General features: G+C 41.5%; 1 protein-coding gene across 2 annotated transcripts in view; it reads left to right on the top strand.

Annotated features, from left to right (window-relative positions):
• The first annotated feature begins 557 nt into the window (after positions 1-557).
• TMEM245 (transmembrane protein 245) overlaps positions 558-18,096 on the top strand; it is a 67,331-nt gene continuing 49,792 nt past the window's right edge. The window contains exons 1-4 of one of the 2 annotated variants that reach the window (XM_079790072.1): positions 558-1,176; positions 9,256-9,373; positions 10,840-10,941; positions 16,543-16,659. In XM_079790072.1, the coding sequence (XP_079646198.1) occupies positions 583-1,176; positions 9,256-9,373; positions 10,840-10,941; positions 16,543-16,659 (931 nt within the window). In that variant the 5' untranslated portion in view covers positions 558-582. The remainder of the gene's footprint in view (positions 1,177-9,255; positions 9,374-10,839; positions 10,942-16,542; positions 16,660-18,096) is intronic. The other variant, XM_079790071.1, reaches the window with a different exon arrangement.

An 18,096-nucleotide genomic window follows, 5' to 3' on the forward strand; every position in this document is an offset into this window, starting at 1 on the left:
CCTTCCTCTGTCACCTCCTAGCTGTGTGACGTCGACAAGGTACTCAACTTCTCTGTGCTTGTGTTCCCCTTTGGAAGGTGTCAATAATAACACCACCTTTTTTTGTGGGGTTGTCCTAAGGATTGAGTTAATAGGAATGAGGCGCTTAAAACAGGGCCTGACATATGGTAATCGCTATGTAAAATCCTGCCAAATAGAACCTGGGGATCAGTTTTTTATAAGTACTCCCCCTCGGGATTCTAATCTGCAACCTGGGTTTTCAATCTGCGACTAGAGTGCCACTTTTGGGATTCCGCTTCCCGAAAAGTTGACATTAACCAATCGGTGAAGGGAGCTTTTTTTTTTTTCTTCCTTTTCCTCCAATAAGATTTTGAGCTCAGAAACCTGTTACCTGGATCCAGCGGAGCGAAGGGGTTTTCCCTGTACTTTCTGGGAGTTGTAGTTTGCCAAAGGTCCTGTAAGCGCTCGGTGGCCAGATCGGAACTACAACTCCCACAACGCCGCGCGCCGCCCGCCTTGCTTCTCGTTGGTGGCTCTCCCGGCTTCCCTGTACCGCCTCTCGGCGGCCGCAGCAGAGGCACTATGGCCGACGGCGGCGGCACTCCTGCTGAGACGTCGGGTCCACCGGACTCCCCGGGCCGGACGCCAGCCCCACGCGCGGTCGAGCCGGGTGGTGGTGGCGGCGGCGGCGGCGGCGGGGAGACCCCGCGTACGGCGGTGCTGGCGCTCCGCTTCGACAAGCCCATCAAGCAGGCCTTCTACAACACCGGGGCCGTGCTCTTCGTGTGCCTGTGCTGCGGCGCCGCCGTGCTCGTCTACTTCATCCTGGAGGCCTTCCTGCGGCCGCTGCTGTGGGCCGTGCTGTGCGGCACCTTCCTGCACCCCTTCAAGAGCTCGCTGACGCGCCTGGGCCGCCACTGGCTGCAGCGCCTGCACCGCGCGCACACGCCCATCCTGCTGGCCGCGCTGCTGCTGCCGCTCTGCTTCGCCGACTACGGCGTCGAGGCGCTGGGCGAGCAGGCGCTGCGCCGCCGCCGCCTGCTGCTGCTGCTGGGCGCGGGCGGCCCGCTCCTCTACGGCCTCTACAGCCTCGGCAGCTACCTGGGCGTGCAGGTGCTGCTGGCGCACGCCGGCGTGCTCATTTGCCGCGGGCTGGACTACTTCAGCAGCCTGTGGGTGAGTGAGCCTCGGCCCGGGCCCTCCGGGGTTCCCGGCGGGCACACTGCACCCTTCTCTGCAGCCCCAGCGCCCTGGGGTGCGACTCTGCAACTCCTTCTCCAGGTGCAAGGGCGACCAAAGTTCCACACCTGTGCGGCCGCGGCAGCCTCCGCCTTCCTTCCCAAGCATCTGCGGAACTTGGCACACTTCCTTCCTACGGGAGGGCGGGTGTGGTTTGAAACAGCCTCCCAGCCCTTCCCTCCCCCGCGCCCATCCTAGCAGATTCTCTTAGGGGGACGCGCCCCCAGTTGGGAATCACTGTTCCGCTTTGCAGGTGGGGGCTCCAGAGCGTCAGCAGATGGACTTGGATTTACTCCTGGTCATGGGGATGGGGGCAGGTGGAAGGGACCTTAAGAGTTCCTCGTTTAGCATGTCATGATAGGAGAGGTGACTTCTAACCGGGCTAGGGCTAGTTAGGGACAAGCAGGGGACTAGTTGACTCTGGTTTCTCAAGTCCTGAAACAAAGGTTTCTTAGTAGTCCGGGGCTGCCTCTCAGTTCAGGTGATTTCTCTATACTTTGTGCCAGGCCCTGGGTGCTGAGCCTGACCACACTCTACTTCTTGGGAACTACTTACATTGTGCAAGAACAGCTGTACCACAGTACATCTCCTCCTGCTGGATTACTTAAGCAGACTGGGTGGGAGAAAGGTAGATTCCTGATTCTTGGATCACCCTGGGCTTATTCTTAGAAAATTGGGGAGCCTTAGAATTGGAAGGGACTTCAAAGATAATCAATTGACGCAATTCCTAACTCAGATCAGATTGTAGACCAGTTAATTCAAATATTTAAAAAACAAGTGGATATTTAATGCACAAGAATGCCAATTTATCAATAAAGAGTACCATTAAAAAATTTAAATATATATATTATTGATTTTTTTACAGAGAGGAAGGGAAAGGGATAGAGAGTCAGAAACATCGATGAGAGAGAAACATGGATCAGCTGCCTCCTGCACACTCCCCACTGGGTATGTGCCCGCAACCAAGGTACATGCCCATGACCGAAATCGAACCTGGGACCCTTGAGTTCTCAGGTCGACGCTCTATCCACTGAGCCAAACCAGTTAGGGCCCATTAAAATTTTTTTATTCTCTTTTGTCAGTGTTCCTCAAGTTGCAAAACAATTCTCCTTATCTCTCCAGCAGCGTTTTGACTTGCTCGAAGTTATTGGTAGAGTGATGATTGATCTCAGAACTGCTGTCTTCTCTTGCTCTATCAATACCACTTCTCAGGTCAAGTTAAAAGTCGATTATGTTGGGTGCTGGGCTTTGTGAAGGATTTAAAAGCAGGAAGATGAAGGCTCTGACTTCAAGGTGCATATAATCATATGTGTACATAATCTAATGGAGATGACAGACTCACAGGAATACATATGTTCATTACCCACCAGTTATGGGCCGGCAAGGTATTGGGGAGCACCTCATCCATAATTTTGCGATGCTACCTGTGCGTGCAACGGCTAAGTGATCAGACAGAAGCCTTGGCCTCTAAGAGGCCTGGACTGTTTCAGTTGCAGGAGGGAGGGGTGTGCAACAACCCCCTCTAACTCTGGGGTCTTGTGGTTGTCAGTAGAAGTGATCCCAGAGTTAAGTTACTCTTTCCTGCCGGGTGCCTGCTTCTCTTCAGGAGAGGTTTCTGAGGTCCAGAGAATGTGATTGTCCCAACGTCACTCATACTGTGAACAAATCCATGGTTCCCATTTATGGAGTCCCAGTTCAGTGTTTTTTCTTCTTTACCTTGTTGTTTCACAGTTCAGTAGAAGTTCATTGAATGCCTCTTATACAGAAAGCAGAATACTGTATGCTGTTAAGAAATAGAAAGACTATTTTGGCCTGATTCCTATATCCTCAAGAAATTCAATCCTGTCAAAAGTCAGACACGTTTATAGAGTCTGCTAACAGTTTTCGACTGTTGATATTACAACTTACTGTAAATTACTGTAGCCAAGGCCAAGTATCTTATCCACTGCACTGTAGGAAAGTAGAAAAGAAAGGCATAACTAATGTATGTGGTGTGTTTTCATACTAGAGTAAGAAGTTAAATACATGGGTAAATGGGCATGATTAGTGGAAAATGAAGCATTTCTGTCAGTCACTCTCAGCAGAAAGAGATGAGGAACTAGATACTTGTAAAAAGGTGTTCTCAACTCAGTGTACTATACAGTATAGGTTTGAACATTGTTTTACTGAACATAAACCCTCATCTTTGTATTTTACTTAAATGCCCTTGTATGGTTTGTGGATGAGGAGAAGAGAAGTAAGGGCCAAGGTTGATTAGGCTAGAGCAGTGGTCGGCAAACTCATTAGTCAACAGAGCCAAATATCAACAGTACAACGATTGAAATTTCTTTTGAGAGCCAAATTTTTTAAACTTAAACTATATAGGTAGGTACATTGTTATTAACTTAATTAGGGTACTCCTAAGCTGGCCTTTGCTAAAAACTCAAGGGGCCAGCCGAAACCGGTTTGGCTCAGTGGATAGAGTGTCGTCGGCCTGCGGACTGAAAGGTCCCAGGTTCGATTCCGGTCAAGGGCATGTACCTTGGTTGCGGGCACATCCCCAGTGGGGGGTGTGCAGGAGGCAGCTGATCGATGTTTCTCTCTCATTGATGTTTCTAACTCTCTATCCCTCTCCCTTCTTCCTCTCTGTAAAAAATCAATAAAATATATTAAAAAAAAACAAAAAACAAACTCAAGGGGCCAAAGAGCCGCATTGTGGCTCGAGAGCCGCGGTTTGCCGACCACTGGGCTAGGGGTAGGGAGGAAGGTCAAGCCAATTAATGGTATAAAAAAAGGCTTGAAACTCAGCTGTTTGGCTATAGTAGTAGGGGCAAGGGAGAAGAGGAGGGGGTAAAAAGACCCCCGCCATTTTATAAAAGAGACAATATGAGATAAGAAGTGAGTAGGGAGTGGTAGAGGGACTAAATTGAAAGTAGAGCGGGAGGTTGATCTGAGTTTGAGAGAAACAGGCTAGCAGTTGTGTTTCAGCACTGGAGTGGGGGGTTGGATGCGGGTGAGGTGTACCTGGGAAGCAGAGATAAGGAGTTTTCAGCTCTCGGGCAAAAGTGCTGATTAAGGCCTGACATGACCTGAAAATAGGTCATGTGACTGGGCAGGGGTCCCACGCTGTAACTTTTCTGTCACATAGTTCACAGTCAGTTTGATTTTGTAATCCCTAGCAGGGCTGCCTGTTAAAGAAAAAGAGTCTTTATGCTTTTTGAACAACTTGTAAATTTGAGCCTGCTGCACGTATAGATGGGAGAGGCAGAGGGGAAAGTTACATTTACGCATATCTACATTTGGTGAGTTGACAATTCATACAGTTGAGATGCAATTTTTGAGCCATGACCCAGGCACTGGATTAAGGGCTTTTGTGTGTGTTATTTCATTCTCACAACAATCCTGTGCAGTAGGAGGGGATTTCACAGGTGAGAAGACTGACTAGAGATTAATTTGTTCTTTTTAAAAATCTATTTTTTTATTGATTTCAGAGAGGCAGGGAGAGGGAGAGAAACATCAATGATGAGAGATAATCATTGATTGGCTGCCTCCTGCATTCCCTCTACCTGGGATCGAGCCCACAACCTGGGCAGTGCCCTGACAGAGAATTGAACCATGACCTTCTGGTTCATAGGTTGGTGCTCAACCACTGAGCAACACCGGCTGGGCTATCTTTCTGCTGGTAAATGGTATTCAACAGACCTGTCAGCAATTGAAGTCCCTTTGTCATCAAGACATTCAGTAAGGATTTTTAAAAGTTTTCCTCCAATACATTGTGTTTAAATTTTTAGTTTAATTTTTCAGTATGATTTGATTTTAGTTATTAGGGAAAAAATGGAAGAACATCAGGGATTGGACTAACCACATGTGTTCCCCAAAAGACCCCTGGATTCTAGTCATCTAGAAATCTTAGCCATCTCTCTGTTCTTTGCTTTTATCCTTGTTCATTTATTTTCAATTCCTGTTCAGTTTTCCTTTGTGGTGTCTTCAGTGCCTTTATTTTTCTTTGTTCCCAGTTTATCTTTCTCGTTCTGTTCCTCTTTCCCTCACTTGTAGGCTCTTAGCGCTTTTTCTGTGTCTCCTAACATCTCATCCTGCTTACAAGTGAAGACTAATCATTTATGGTATGAGTAGTTCTTTTTGAACAGTTTCAAATATATTAGGATATTGCACTGACTCAGTAAGAGATTTCTAAACACTTAAAAGAAAATCATTTGTTGCACCATGCTCACATGTGACTCAGTCCTTCAGGTACTTGGCATCTCTCCTAGTGGTAGTGTGGGTTTGTCAAGATAAATATGAAAAGCTAATGGCTTCCCCTGCTCCACCATGTTTCTTTGCTGGGAGTGCCTTGCTTTTCTTCTCTCCATTAATTCAGACTTGTTGGAAAATTTGAAGACCGTTCACAGTGTTTACGGTAGTAATAGCTTTTTTTTTTCTTGGTGGTCTCTGATCGCATTATTCTCATTTTACTTCATAAAGAAGCATGTGGTGGAAAGAATAGTGGCTGAAAGATGAGAAGAGTGTAAATTCTACACTGAGCTCTGTCAGTAACTTGCTTCGCGACCTTGAACAGACCAGGGCTCTTCTCTGGTACTTGGAGGGTTTCTAAGGTTCCTTGGTGTTTAGTTTGGCAGCGTTGCAGGTGAGGCTCTTAGGAAGTGTGCATTAGCCATCCAGGCCTACTCAATTCTACTTCTGAGCCCCCGGTGCCTTTCTGCTTGTCTGGCAACAGTAAGGAGGAAGATTTCCAGTGCTTGCTTAGATTTCAGTGAAAGATTTCGATTTTATAAGATTCTTGACGCTTAAGTTCCCAGACCACAAAGAGAACAGTTTTCAAGTTAGCATTAAGCTGTCTTAAAAGAGAATGAAGTACTTGAAGCAAGAGTTGATTGGGGCTGTGATTAGGGCTGTGGCTCCATAACTTGGGAAGAAGTCTGTTGGTTTAGTCTCTCTTGTTCAAGACTTAGGAAAGTAAGAAGAAGGAAAAAAAAAAAAGACTTAGGAAAGTAAGAAGAAGAAGAAGAAAAGACTTAGGAAAGTAAGAAGAAGAAGAAGAAAAGACTTAGGAAAGTGTTTTGCAGAAACATGCAACAGAAGCAAGCCAAGTTGTCTTTCTAGTTAATGCCCAGATGAAAATAAAGAAAACATTGACTTAGTTTAAAAGGCAGAATCTACTTACGGTTTATGCATTTACTATTTTTTAATCAGAGAAGTATATATGGATAATAAGTCAAGTGAAAGGCCAATGTGACTTTTTAGTTTGCTTTACTGGTAGTGCATTGCCAATTTTTATGCAGTCTTAGTATAGTATCTAGCACACATTATGCAGAGCCTTATATAGTGATTCAAAACAAGCATTGAATGTATATTTTGAAAAGGACATGTTGTTTTAAAGAAAATACATTTGGGAAGGTATGACCTCTTGTGTATACACTTTGCTCATTGATTTATGCTGGGAAGAAAATTCATAGTTGAACAGGTTTGCTCAGAAGCTAAGCATATCTCTTTGGGAGACAGAAAAATAAAAAACTCTCCTAAAGGCACACTTAGGAATCCATACTAGAAATTACATATGGAATTTGAATGTCCAAATCCTTATTTTGAGTTTAAGTTATTTTAAAGAATATTTAGCAACTTAAAAAGTTGACTCAAGTAAAACATGCTTATTATACTAAAAAAAAATGTAAGTCGCATAGAAGTTTTTATGGTAAAAGTGAATTGTTGTCTCTCTTTTCTGCTATCATTTCCACTGTACAAATGTTACTGTTGTTACTGACAAATAGTCTTCTAAATTTATTTCTATGCCTATGTGGATATATAAAGTTTAGGATTTTCGTTTTTTAAAACAAAATGGGGATAACATATGTATAAAACTCTGCACCTTGGTCTTTAATTTATCATTGTATTGTGGACATCTTTCCTTGTTAGTACTTACAGATTATACTTCTTTTTTTAAATAATACTATAGTATACAGACTTTTTTTTTCTAGTTGCCTTTTAGAAAGTGTTCCTACCAGATTATATTAACTCTGAGTCTGTATTAGGATAACCTGATAAACATTTTTAAACATCGGTCATTGTAAAGTAATGGTTTAATAGGAACTCTTAAGTGTTTTTATAAATGGCCATACTTTTTGCGCTAATAATATTCTGTGACTCTTTTCTGAGGAAACACTTCAAAATATTGAAGGTAAAAAATCCAAAATAAGGCCAAAGTGTTTTTTGTTTTGTTTTTTAACACTTACTAGTTATAAAAGTAATAATCTTCTTAGGAGAAAATTCAGTATTTGAAGAAAAGCATAAGAAGCAAATTAACCCCTGAAATCCAACCAGCCAGAGAGAACACATTTTTAGCATTTTGAGAGTATATTTAACCATCATAAATTTTGCACTTGCACAAATTTATAGTGTATCATTGAATATAGATATTCATCATGTTTTTGAAAGTGAATAATTGTTCCATTTTTGGAGATACCATTATTTAAATAGTTCTCTATAAAAATGACATTTAGCTTGTTATCAATTTTTTAATAGTTTAAACTGCCACAGCATTTGTATATCTGTCTGCATAGTGTACAGTGCTTCTGTAGACAAAATTCCTAGAAGTGGAACAGAGGTGTCTATTTCAGTGGTCATTTTAAACTGGAATGAGATGATCTGTGAGTTTCAGGTTTACTAGGTGAAAACACATGCTTCACTTTGGACCATGAGTTTCCCTTAAAAAATCTGAAGTATGTAGTCTGGTTTTTGTTTGTTTTTTTCTCTCTTCCTAATAGTGATACTGATTCCTAAGTACAGATAAAGAACAAAAACTTCTGGGAGATTGGTTTTAAAATATCATAGACTTAAAATCTGAAAGTTTGTACCTTTTGTGATCCTCTAGTTCCACGGTCGGCAAACCGGCTCGCGAGCCACATGCGGCTCTTTGGCCCCTTGAGTGTGGCTCTTCCACAAAATACCACGGCCTGGGCGAGTCTATTTTGAAGAAGGGGCGTTAGAAGAAGTTTAAGTTTAAAAAATTTGGCTCTCAGAAAAAATTTCAATTGTTGTACTGTTGATATTTGGCTCTGTTGACTAATGAGTTTGCCGACCACTGCTCTAGTTCAACTTCTCACTGCTGAGGGGCAGATGTTCCTACTTGGTCATTCCTGACTGATGGTCAGCTCTGGCTCAAACACTTTTAGTGGTGGTAGCCTTATTCCAATTTTAGATTGCTGTAGTTTGTTAGAAAGACTTATCCTCAGACTAAGCTGAAGTGCGTTGCTTCCTAATCCTACCTAAATTTTCAGAAAATTGTCTAATGCTTTCCCCAGATGAATTTCCCCAGCTATTTAAGGATAGCTGTCAAATCGTGACATTTCCTTTCCTTTTCTAAGCTAAAAGTCCCCCTCCCCCAGCTATATCCATATCTCCAGTGTTGTCCTTTCAATTTCCCACTCCTCTGTATTTATTTATTTTAGCACCACTCTTCTTTCTCCTGGTTAAGAAAGCAGACTCTGGAGCTAGATTTCTGGGTTCTGATCCCCCTGCTTTGTCACTTTTTAGCCGTGTGACCTTGGGCAAGTCACTTCCCTGAAGTCTCAGTTTCTTTCATCTGTAAAATGGGAATCATAGTACTTATTATTTTAACCTTTTCTTGTTTTGTTTTGTTTTTAAACATACATTAATCTATAGAGAAAACTTGAAGAATTCCATAAACTCTATGGCTTAAAAATGAAATATTTTACCTTAAGGATCTTTATGCATATAATAGTTTTTGAACTTTAATATATCTTAAGTTAAAACTATATGTATTTTTGTTTAAAAATATTTAATCACTACATGGAATTTTAAATGCCTGTTTACCTTAAAACTTGACTTACCTGAACAGGGAAGGAACGCCTGCACATGCTCCTTGTAGCAGCATCTGCCTTCACCTTATCTGTGTTGTGACCACAGCTCTCATGCGATATAGACACTTGCACATTTTGTACAATTGTATGTATTTTCATGTGTATATATTTTACAACTGTGTCTATATTTCATTTATTTAAGATCTGGACGTTGGTAGTTGGCTATCTGTTGACTGTTTCATTCAAGTGGAATGCAAGCACTGAGCGCTACTTGAGAGCAGTTTCAATTCCTGTCTGGATTATATTGCTTTTTCATTTAGGTGGGTCACTTTTTCTAAGAAAGTTTAGCTTAAGGTCAGCAACGGCAGACCACGCAAATCAAAGTGATTTTTTTTTTTTTGTAGAATTACATGTTACATTTAAAATTCTTTAAAGTAATCTTTAGAAAATGTTCTGCTTTAATATTTTATTAATATTTAATGAAAATGTTATGCTTTAAAATGTCTATCTTTTAGTTAAATTGAATGCTCATTTACAAAAAGGCCCTTTTAAAAATAACCACATCTTAAAAAGTAGAGCACACTTGGATTATCATGGCTATTTCTGAGTGTCATACTGAAGAAGGATATAGATAAGCAGTCAGGTATGATAAGAGGTGCTCAGAATCATATGTGAGAAACAATGAAAGGAACCGGAGATGTTTACTCTGGATAAGAGAGGGGACTGGGCTGCAGGGGTGGGGAGAGGTGGAGGTAAGGGGGATATCAGAACTGGAAGCCTGTCCTGTGAAAGTGGTTTAAACATGTGGGAGAGAGTTACAGCAGTGAGGAGCTTCAGAGGAAAAAAATCTCCGTTCAACAGAAGAAAGATCAGCGTCAGAGCTGCACAACATAATTCTGTTATTTGGGACTGCACTGTTAGCTGAGTGACTACTAGGTGTTATAAAGTGAGTTTCAGGGACTCTTATTTCCAAGTCCAAGTCTGTGGAAATATTTAGTTCTAATTTTAAAACAACTTTAGTAACCAAGAGCAGTAGGTAGCCTATTTAAAGTAGTTTTTAGAGCTACTTATTGTTAAAAGTTGGAAAAAACACACAAGAGAGTTGATTGAGAAAATACATCTCTGCTTAGAGCCCAGAGGGAAGTGTTACTCTCTAACTTTGCTGACTTGGAATGCTGGAGGAGTTTATCAGCAAGACCCCCTAAAACATGACTTGACTCATTTTGAATTGGAGGAAGGCAGAGGAGGGAGGCAGGCAGGTCCATAAGGCTCCAGACAAACTCCAGGAACTCCAAATGGCTAATGGGTGGACACTTGTTAGCATTATGCACTAGGGAGGGTACGTGGAAGCTTTTAGAGCTCTTCTGGGCCGTGCCCCCCCTTCTTGAGACAGTTCACATCTAGTAGTATTTTTAGGCAATCAGGTGAGGCCGCATGACTGTAGGATCCATGCCTTACGCAGATGCCTGATGCAGGTCATTCTGGGATTACTTGGGGGTTTTGAGTTCGGAATAGTCTTAAAACCTGGATGTGCTTCAGAGAGGACTTGGTTCCTCAGGTGATACAAGCCTATTGAAGGTAGGCTGGTACAAGCTCAATCCTTGGGACCAGGGGCCTCTTAGAGAAGTCCTGTGTTTAGGTTTCATCTGTCTGATGGCCTTTTTTTCTTTTTGTCATTTTCCCTGTGAAACACTTTTGTTAACATATATGCCAAATTGTTCTTTTAAAGTGTTGGGTTCTTTTTTTATTTTTTTAATTAAAAATGTTAACTCTTAATAATTTGCAGCATCTCTGGCTGGCTCATGGAGAATTCCAGTATTCCTGGTTATTGTTTTCCTGATGTCTGTGGGCACCCTCTATGAAAAACAGAATGGAAAAGAATCTTCTGGTAAGAAATAAGGCATCTATTAATATTACTCTTAAGAGTAGCTTTGTTTAAAAACATGCTATGATGACATAGCTTTAAATATACTTAAAAACCTATGGTGTTTTCTGAACAGTAAATTTATTTAAAATATTTTAGGTTGTTAGACTATACCTCATGCCCCCTTTTTGCATTTTTTATTGAGGTATAATTTATAAAATTAACCATTTTAAAGTAACATTTCGTACATTCACAGTGTGTGCAACCATTACTTCTGCCTGATTCCAAGATACTGTCATCACCCCAAAAGGAAACCCTTACCCATTAAGCAACTAACTCTGTAGTTAGGTTATTTGAGATCTTCGTGTTTTCTTAATGTAGGCTTTTATAGATATAAATTGCCCTCTTAGAACTCCTTTTGCATCCCATAAATTTTGATATGTTGTGTTTCTATTTTCCCTGAGTAAAGATACTATGTGATTTCCCTTTTGATTTCTTCTTTGACACATGGATTCAAGTGTGTTGTTAAATTTCCACCTATTTGTGAATTTTCCAATTTTGTTGCTTACACTAATTGCCAAATCCATGGTCATGAATATTTACCTGTGTTGATCGTGTATCCTGCAACTCTGCTAAATTTGTTTATTAGCTTTAACAGTTTTTTTTGGTGTGGATTCACTAGGATTTTGTATATGTAAGAGCATGTCATCTGCAAAGAGTTTTACATCTTCGTGCTAAGTTGGATGCCCTTCATTTCTTTTTCTTGCTTGATTTCTCTGGTTAAAACTTCTACTACGATGTTCAATACACCAGGTTCTTTTAAAGATTATTTTTGGCTGTAAATGGTTTTATTCAAAAATAGTTTGTTAAAGATATGAATTTCTAATGAGTTGTAAGGGGACAGCTGAGGGTGGGGGAGCAATAGTGCTCAGGTCATCAGACTGGACTTCCTGGTTGACCAGCCAAGTGGAGGCAGCTGTGCCTGGAGAGGTAAATCTGAAGAGCACACAGTTATTCCAGTGACTGACATTTGTTCCTTGCTTCTTTCTGATGGTTATACATAAACTAAAAGAGCAAACAACTCTCATTCCAGCCTGCTTCGGAATAGGTTATTCTTGATCTAGAATCCTTTTATGGACTTCTAGTCTAGACAATCCTTATCATAAAATAAATCTTTCAAACTTTTTTCCCCCTAAATTTCTGAGTATTTTTTCTCTCCTGTCCCTAGAACCTGTTTCTTTTAGGCATCAGAACTCAAACCACCTAGTCCAGAGTTCCGCAAACAGCGGCTCGCAAGCCACATGCGGCTCTTTGGCCCCTTGAGTGTTCTAACGCCACTTGTTCAAAATAGACTCGCCCAGGCCTTCTGCGCATGGGCCACGAAGTTTCAATCGCACTGTACGTGCGCGCCCACACGTGGTATTTTGTGGAAGAGCCACACTCAAGGGGCCAAAGAGCCGCATGTGGCACGCGAGCCGCGGTTTGCCAACCACTGACCTAGTCCATACTGGGACACAGCCTTTTCCTTTGATTATGGTCCGTTCCCGCCTGTAGATGTCACTGTAGCGTAGTTAGGTACAGGACTGCTTCAGTGTACTGCCATGGCGTGCATGCATTTATTCCTCCCCTGTCATTTCCACTGCCCCATTCATTGTTCTTGAATCCCAGTCACCTGTATAGGCATCTCTCTCAGTGTCTTCTGAGCTTTGAATCTTTTGCTGCTGTGGACGCTTTTATGATCTGTGGTTCACTGGATTCACAGAATTAATTAATCCTTTGGATTTCATCAGAATTCATTACGCCCAGAAAACTCCTCTTGTGAATCATTGCTGAATTAGTTTTAGAGGCTCCTTCTGAATCCAGGGGCCTTACCAGTGTTTTCTCTTAGACCTCGGGAGCTCTTGGTATTTCCTGGAACCCCCAAGATAATGTAGAGAAAAAATGTTAAATGTGTACCATGCTTTTAGATGCACTGTCTTTTTTTAAGAATGGTTATCTCCATTCTGCAGGTGAAGACACTTCATTCCGGAGATTAACTGGTGACTGGTGGAGCTAAGAGATAAACCCAGGTCTTTGACCCTAAGCTAGTGTTCTTTCCCTTCGCCAGGGTCTTTGAACAAGCATCAGTCACCCTGGAAAGGTACTGACTGCTGATCTTCTTGAACTCAGTTGTGATTGCCAGCTGCTTCAGTCTTTTATGTTGGCTCCCCTGGCTTACCACAGCGGCAGGACCTAGGTGCTCAGTCTCCTGGGTCCCAAAGTCTCACTGGGTAGAAACCTGGAATCCAGCTTTGATGTGTTCCCTTAGCCTGTGAGGAAAGGGGAGCACTAGCATTATTGTTAGTAATGACAGTAAGGGCCAGGCCCTGGTAGACTCTTTAGGCATGCTGTCTCCTGTCATTTTACTCATTTAAACTTTTACTCTGAATATGAGAAGTACTTCTTCAAAAGCCAGGCAAACACACCAGCTATATCTTTAATAGCCTGGACACCCAGCTTGAGCAGTACGGGCAAGTGAAGCTGGATCCGTTCCTCCTAACATTGGTAATTGTTTATAAATGACCTTCTACAAGTCTCTTTGCAGGAAGACTTGGTGGTTGCCTTAATTGTTTTAGGACAGCATGCAATATGAGTGAAAAAGTTTGGTCCAGTTAAGCCCAAATTGGAAAAAGAAAAGGAACAAACTAGATTTTTTTACTGTTCATCTTCCACTCCCCATTTCTGACACTGTCAGTTAAATAGACATAGAGAACCTCCTACTGGTACATATCCGCATCCTTGTTACTGACTAATAGTACAATGAGATGATACTGGAAACCATTGAGAAGGAAATGTATTTTCCACATTAGTAATGGAACACAAGAATAAAGTCTCATTTAGATTGGTTGCAAAATATATTTTCCCTTGATTTAAAATAAATGTTATTCTGCCCATTGCTTATTAACAGATAATATTTGAACATGTGATCTGTTATTCTTTTACATTCTGCTGATTATAAGTTTCTGTCCCCTGGAGCTAGGCTGCTAATGTCAGTGGCCTGCTTCTTTGGACTTGTGTAGATCCCTGTTACTTGGACCTCTGAATGCTCGCCCTATCCCTGGGTAGATGGACACTTGAAACCTTGGATGCTCTTTCCTTTTTTGTTTATAGTTCTTGGACCCCAAGATTATGTTCCTTTGTCTGTATGTCTATTTTTGGCTGGGACTTTTTGCCAATACCATGACTTTGTCTAGATTCTCAGTCCTGGAGTTTTTCTGTCTACTTTGTCATCCTTCTGCCCAAACCCTTGGGGTTTTTTCAGTGCAGGTGGATATCACTAAGACAGAAGTCATTAGAATGCCTGTTTGAATAAGATCAGTTTCCTAATCTTACCTCGATAGTTTTCAGATACTCTATGTTGATTTTCTGTGTGCTCTTCTTTTCTTTTTATTTTTTTTAAATTTAAATTCTTTATTGTTTAAAGTATTATGTAAGTCTCCTTCCCCCGCCCCCAATTGACCTCTCCCCAGCTGCTCCCACCCCCCAGCATGTGTTCTTCTTTTCATTCCTTTATGAAGTTCAGGCGCTCTAAAAACTTATTAACTAGGATGGTATTGCATAGTTTTCTTTGATTTAGCTATGATTCACTGAATATTTACTGTGTATTTTAGTGACATCAGCAAGTTGGAGAAAGAGTTAGTATTTGTAAAGGTTAAATTTATTGGATATGTATAGTCCATTTGGAGCTCAAATTCATTGGCTTGGCAGAATTCTACGTTAATCACATTGAGTATTGGCCTACTAAAAGTAAGGTCCCAGCTGTATAAGTGTGGGTGTATGATTTGTTAACTAGGAATGGTCAGTGTTTTTAATTGTGGACAGTGGGATCTATGCTAGCTAGTCTAAATAGAAAGAGGTTTTGATTGGGATATAGAATATTTGCATATAGAATTTTCGGAAAAACCAGACGATTAAGCTTACCATAGATTCGACACAGGCAGAAATAACGCGACCAGGAGAAATGCTCAGTGACACCCAAGGACTCTTTGAGTAGAAGTGCCATCCTGCTGCTGCCTGCCACAAAGTTAAAGACCAGATAGCAGAACCTCTGGAACTTCTGTTAAGGCCTGGTGGATAAGCCATGTATGCCTCTGTGACTGTGTTTGACATGTATGTGGCTTTCAAATTACAGTGAATTGCTTTGGTCTTCAAAGTCTTACACAAGTGTGCCTGTGTGGTAGAAACTGCATCACATGTGGGACCTTAGCTGCCAGGGAGTCCAAGAAATAGTCTTTAGTTTTCTAGTCTCTACAGTGCAGGAAAGCATGCTAGAATCTGGTATGGTGTAACCTAATCTGTGTTGTCTGCCATAACAGATTAAAGGCTGACAATTATAGACAGACCTCATTGGCCAGTAAACCTTTTTAGTCTATTGCAAATTTAATCTTGATGTACTACCTGTTAGGAACTTAACATGGGCATATATAACATAAGACAGAGTAATGATATTCTTTTAGATTTTTAAGTGGTGGATTTTGACTCCTGATTTATGTGCTTTATATATATATATATATATATATATATATATATATATATGGTTTTACATAATGCCCATACATTAACATATTCATTTGTGGAATGTTATAATTGAGAGCATCAAGTATGGACTGTGCCGTACTGTACTCCGAGCTAGTGATATAAAAAAGAGTGAGACAGTATGTATTCAGGAAGCTCACAGACTTGGCAGTATTTTTCAACAGAGATGTGCATTAAAATTTACCTTTGGAATTAAAAAACCACCTGCCACAGGTATCAATCATCAGCATGAAGTTCCCCAATGAGAAAGATAGAGTCCAGGAACCTGCATTTTTAGCAGACTTTCCTGTTCATTATTAAGTACTAGCGTTCCCGTTGCAGGAAAAATCCTGCAATAGGATTTCCTGCTGCACTCTACCCCGCCTCCGCTCCTTCCTTGTCGCCCGCCCTGCCTTCTCCGCCAGCCCGCCTGCTTTTCCCTTCGCCCCCGGCCCTGCCTTCGCTCCTCCCTTCTCCTCCCCCCGGCTTGCTTGCTTCTCCGAAGCTTTACTCCCTTCTGCAGCTCTTGGCTTCTTTCCACACTGTCTTGATATGCAAATTAGCCGCCATCTTTGTTGGGGTAATTTGCATAGTCGTCCTGATTGGTTGGCGGGCGTGGCTTGGTTGGTGGGCGTGGCTTGGGCGTAGCGAAGGTGCGGTCAATTTGCATATTTGTCTGTTATTAGATAGGATTCTCCCTTGGCAAATAACCACTAGTCTGGTGGGTCATTAATAACCATTTTGTTTTGCCTGGCTGGTGTGGCTTAGTGATTGAGCGTCAACCTATGAACCAGGAGGTCATGGTTTGATTCCCTTTCAGGGCACATGCCTGGGATGCACCCAGTGGGGGACGTGTGGAAGGCAGCAGATGAGTGACTCTTTCTCATCATTGTTATTTCTCTCTCTCTCTCTCCCCCCCCCCTTCCTCTCTGAAATCAATAAAAATATATATTAAAAAATATTTTTTTTATTGCTAGTAAAAATTTAGGACTACTATGTTTCAATTTGCAAGTTAATTCCCACTTTGTTCATTTGCTTTAAGAAGTTTTAAAAGGCATGCTTGTTTTACAGGGGCAGAGTTACCAGGACACGTTATCTCCATGGCTGCTTCTACTCTGGCAACCTTGGCCATCTCTATCACAGGCTATGAATCGAGCACTGAAGACCAACCCTCTACTCAGCCTGCAGGTGACTGACCTGATGAAGGAACTAGTGGCCTGGTGCACGAATCGTGCACATTAAAAGGAAATTAATTAGAAGAAATATTTTAATATTGCTATTCGCCCTTTCTCTATAATAGAAGTGTCAACCAAATTCACCATTGACAATGACAGATGGAAACACATGCATGCTATTGGTGCCAGCTAGAGCTTTATATGTATCGTACATGCACGAGTCAACTTAGCTTTTTATAGCTATAGAATAAACTTGCTTAATTAGACCTGCTTTCTGATTTAGCTAAACTTTTTCCAGCCCAGTGAAGCACCCCAACTTCTCTTTCAGGTAATTGTCAGCAACACAGCAGTAAATATCAATGGAAACAGATTATTATTGTAGATCACGCAGGGAGAACAAAGGGTAAAATATTTAACTGCGGCAGTGCTTGACTATATTCTGCGCAGTGAGAAAACCTGAAGTCATTTTCAAGGTCCACCATTTCTTCTTTTCAGTTGAGTCAAGTTTCTAAACTTTCTAAATCTCCGTTTTCCGGCTAGTGAAAAGAAAATAGGATTCCATCGAGTCTCCTATCTACCTACTCTAGGACTTCTGTGAGGATCAAATGAGATGAGGCACGCTTCATCAGACGTTTGGTTAAAGTGTAAAATGTTTCCACCTGGCTAAAGTGTTCCTGGGCTGAAGAAACTGCAAGGAGGCTAGTCGTTGCTAGGGAGAGGAAGCTGGGCATTGCTACGTGATGTCATTACCCGGACGGAGGGAAGAACACTTAGCATATTAGCCTTTTATATAGACAGATGCCTTCAAAATTATTCTGGAAAATGAAATACACATAGAATATAAAATTAAGAAAGACACTAGCATTACAAAATGCTACCTACTGGTCCTTCATTTTTCTCTCTGATTCCTATTTTTACATCCTGCCCCATCTTTGTTCTCACATGTCACTTTTTTCATATATTTAATTATTTACCTTCTTAGGTTTCTTATCTTGATTCTTCATTTTGTACTGTTAATCTGGCATTTCTTGCTTTTCAACATTTGCTTTGCATGCCTCATGCTCTTAATATATTGGCCGTTTCTCTTAAAACAGACCCCTCTGGTTGTTCTGGGCTCAGTGCTCCCGAGAGACCCAGCTGGTAGATTTATATCAGCTTTAAAGTCACTCCATGCTCACGTGGAGGTCAGGAATGTAAAAGGCCACCCTGCCTGTGCCAAGGCCCATTAGAGCCAGAGGTTTGAGAGTTTAGGGATAATTTTAGTAAGCTTTTCTTGAAGAATTGACTTTAGAAAAGCCTGGAATGAAAGGGTCAGCTAAGAAAAAGGCATTTGGGGTAGTAGGACAACTTATTTTTCTTGCACATTGAATCATGTTTTCAAAGCGAGGATGGTGTTTTGATTATGGACTTATTATTCTAAATGTCTGCCATATCCACCAACTTGAAGTTT

Source organism: Cnephaeus nilssonii (assembly GCF_951640355.1).
Source record: "Cnephaeus nilssonii genome assembly, chromosome: 14".
NCBI lineage: Eukaryota > Metazoa > Chordata > Mammalia > Chiroptera > Vespertilionidae > Cnephaeus > Cnephaeus nilssonii.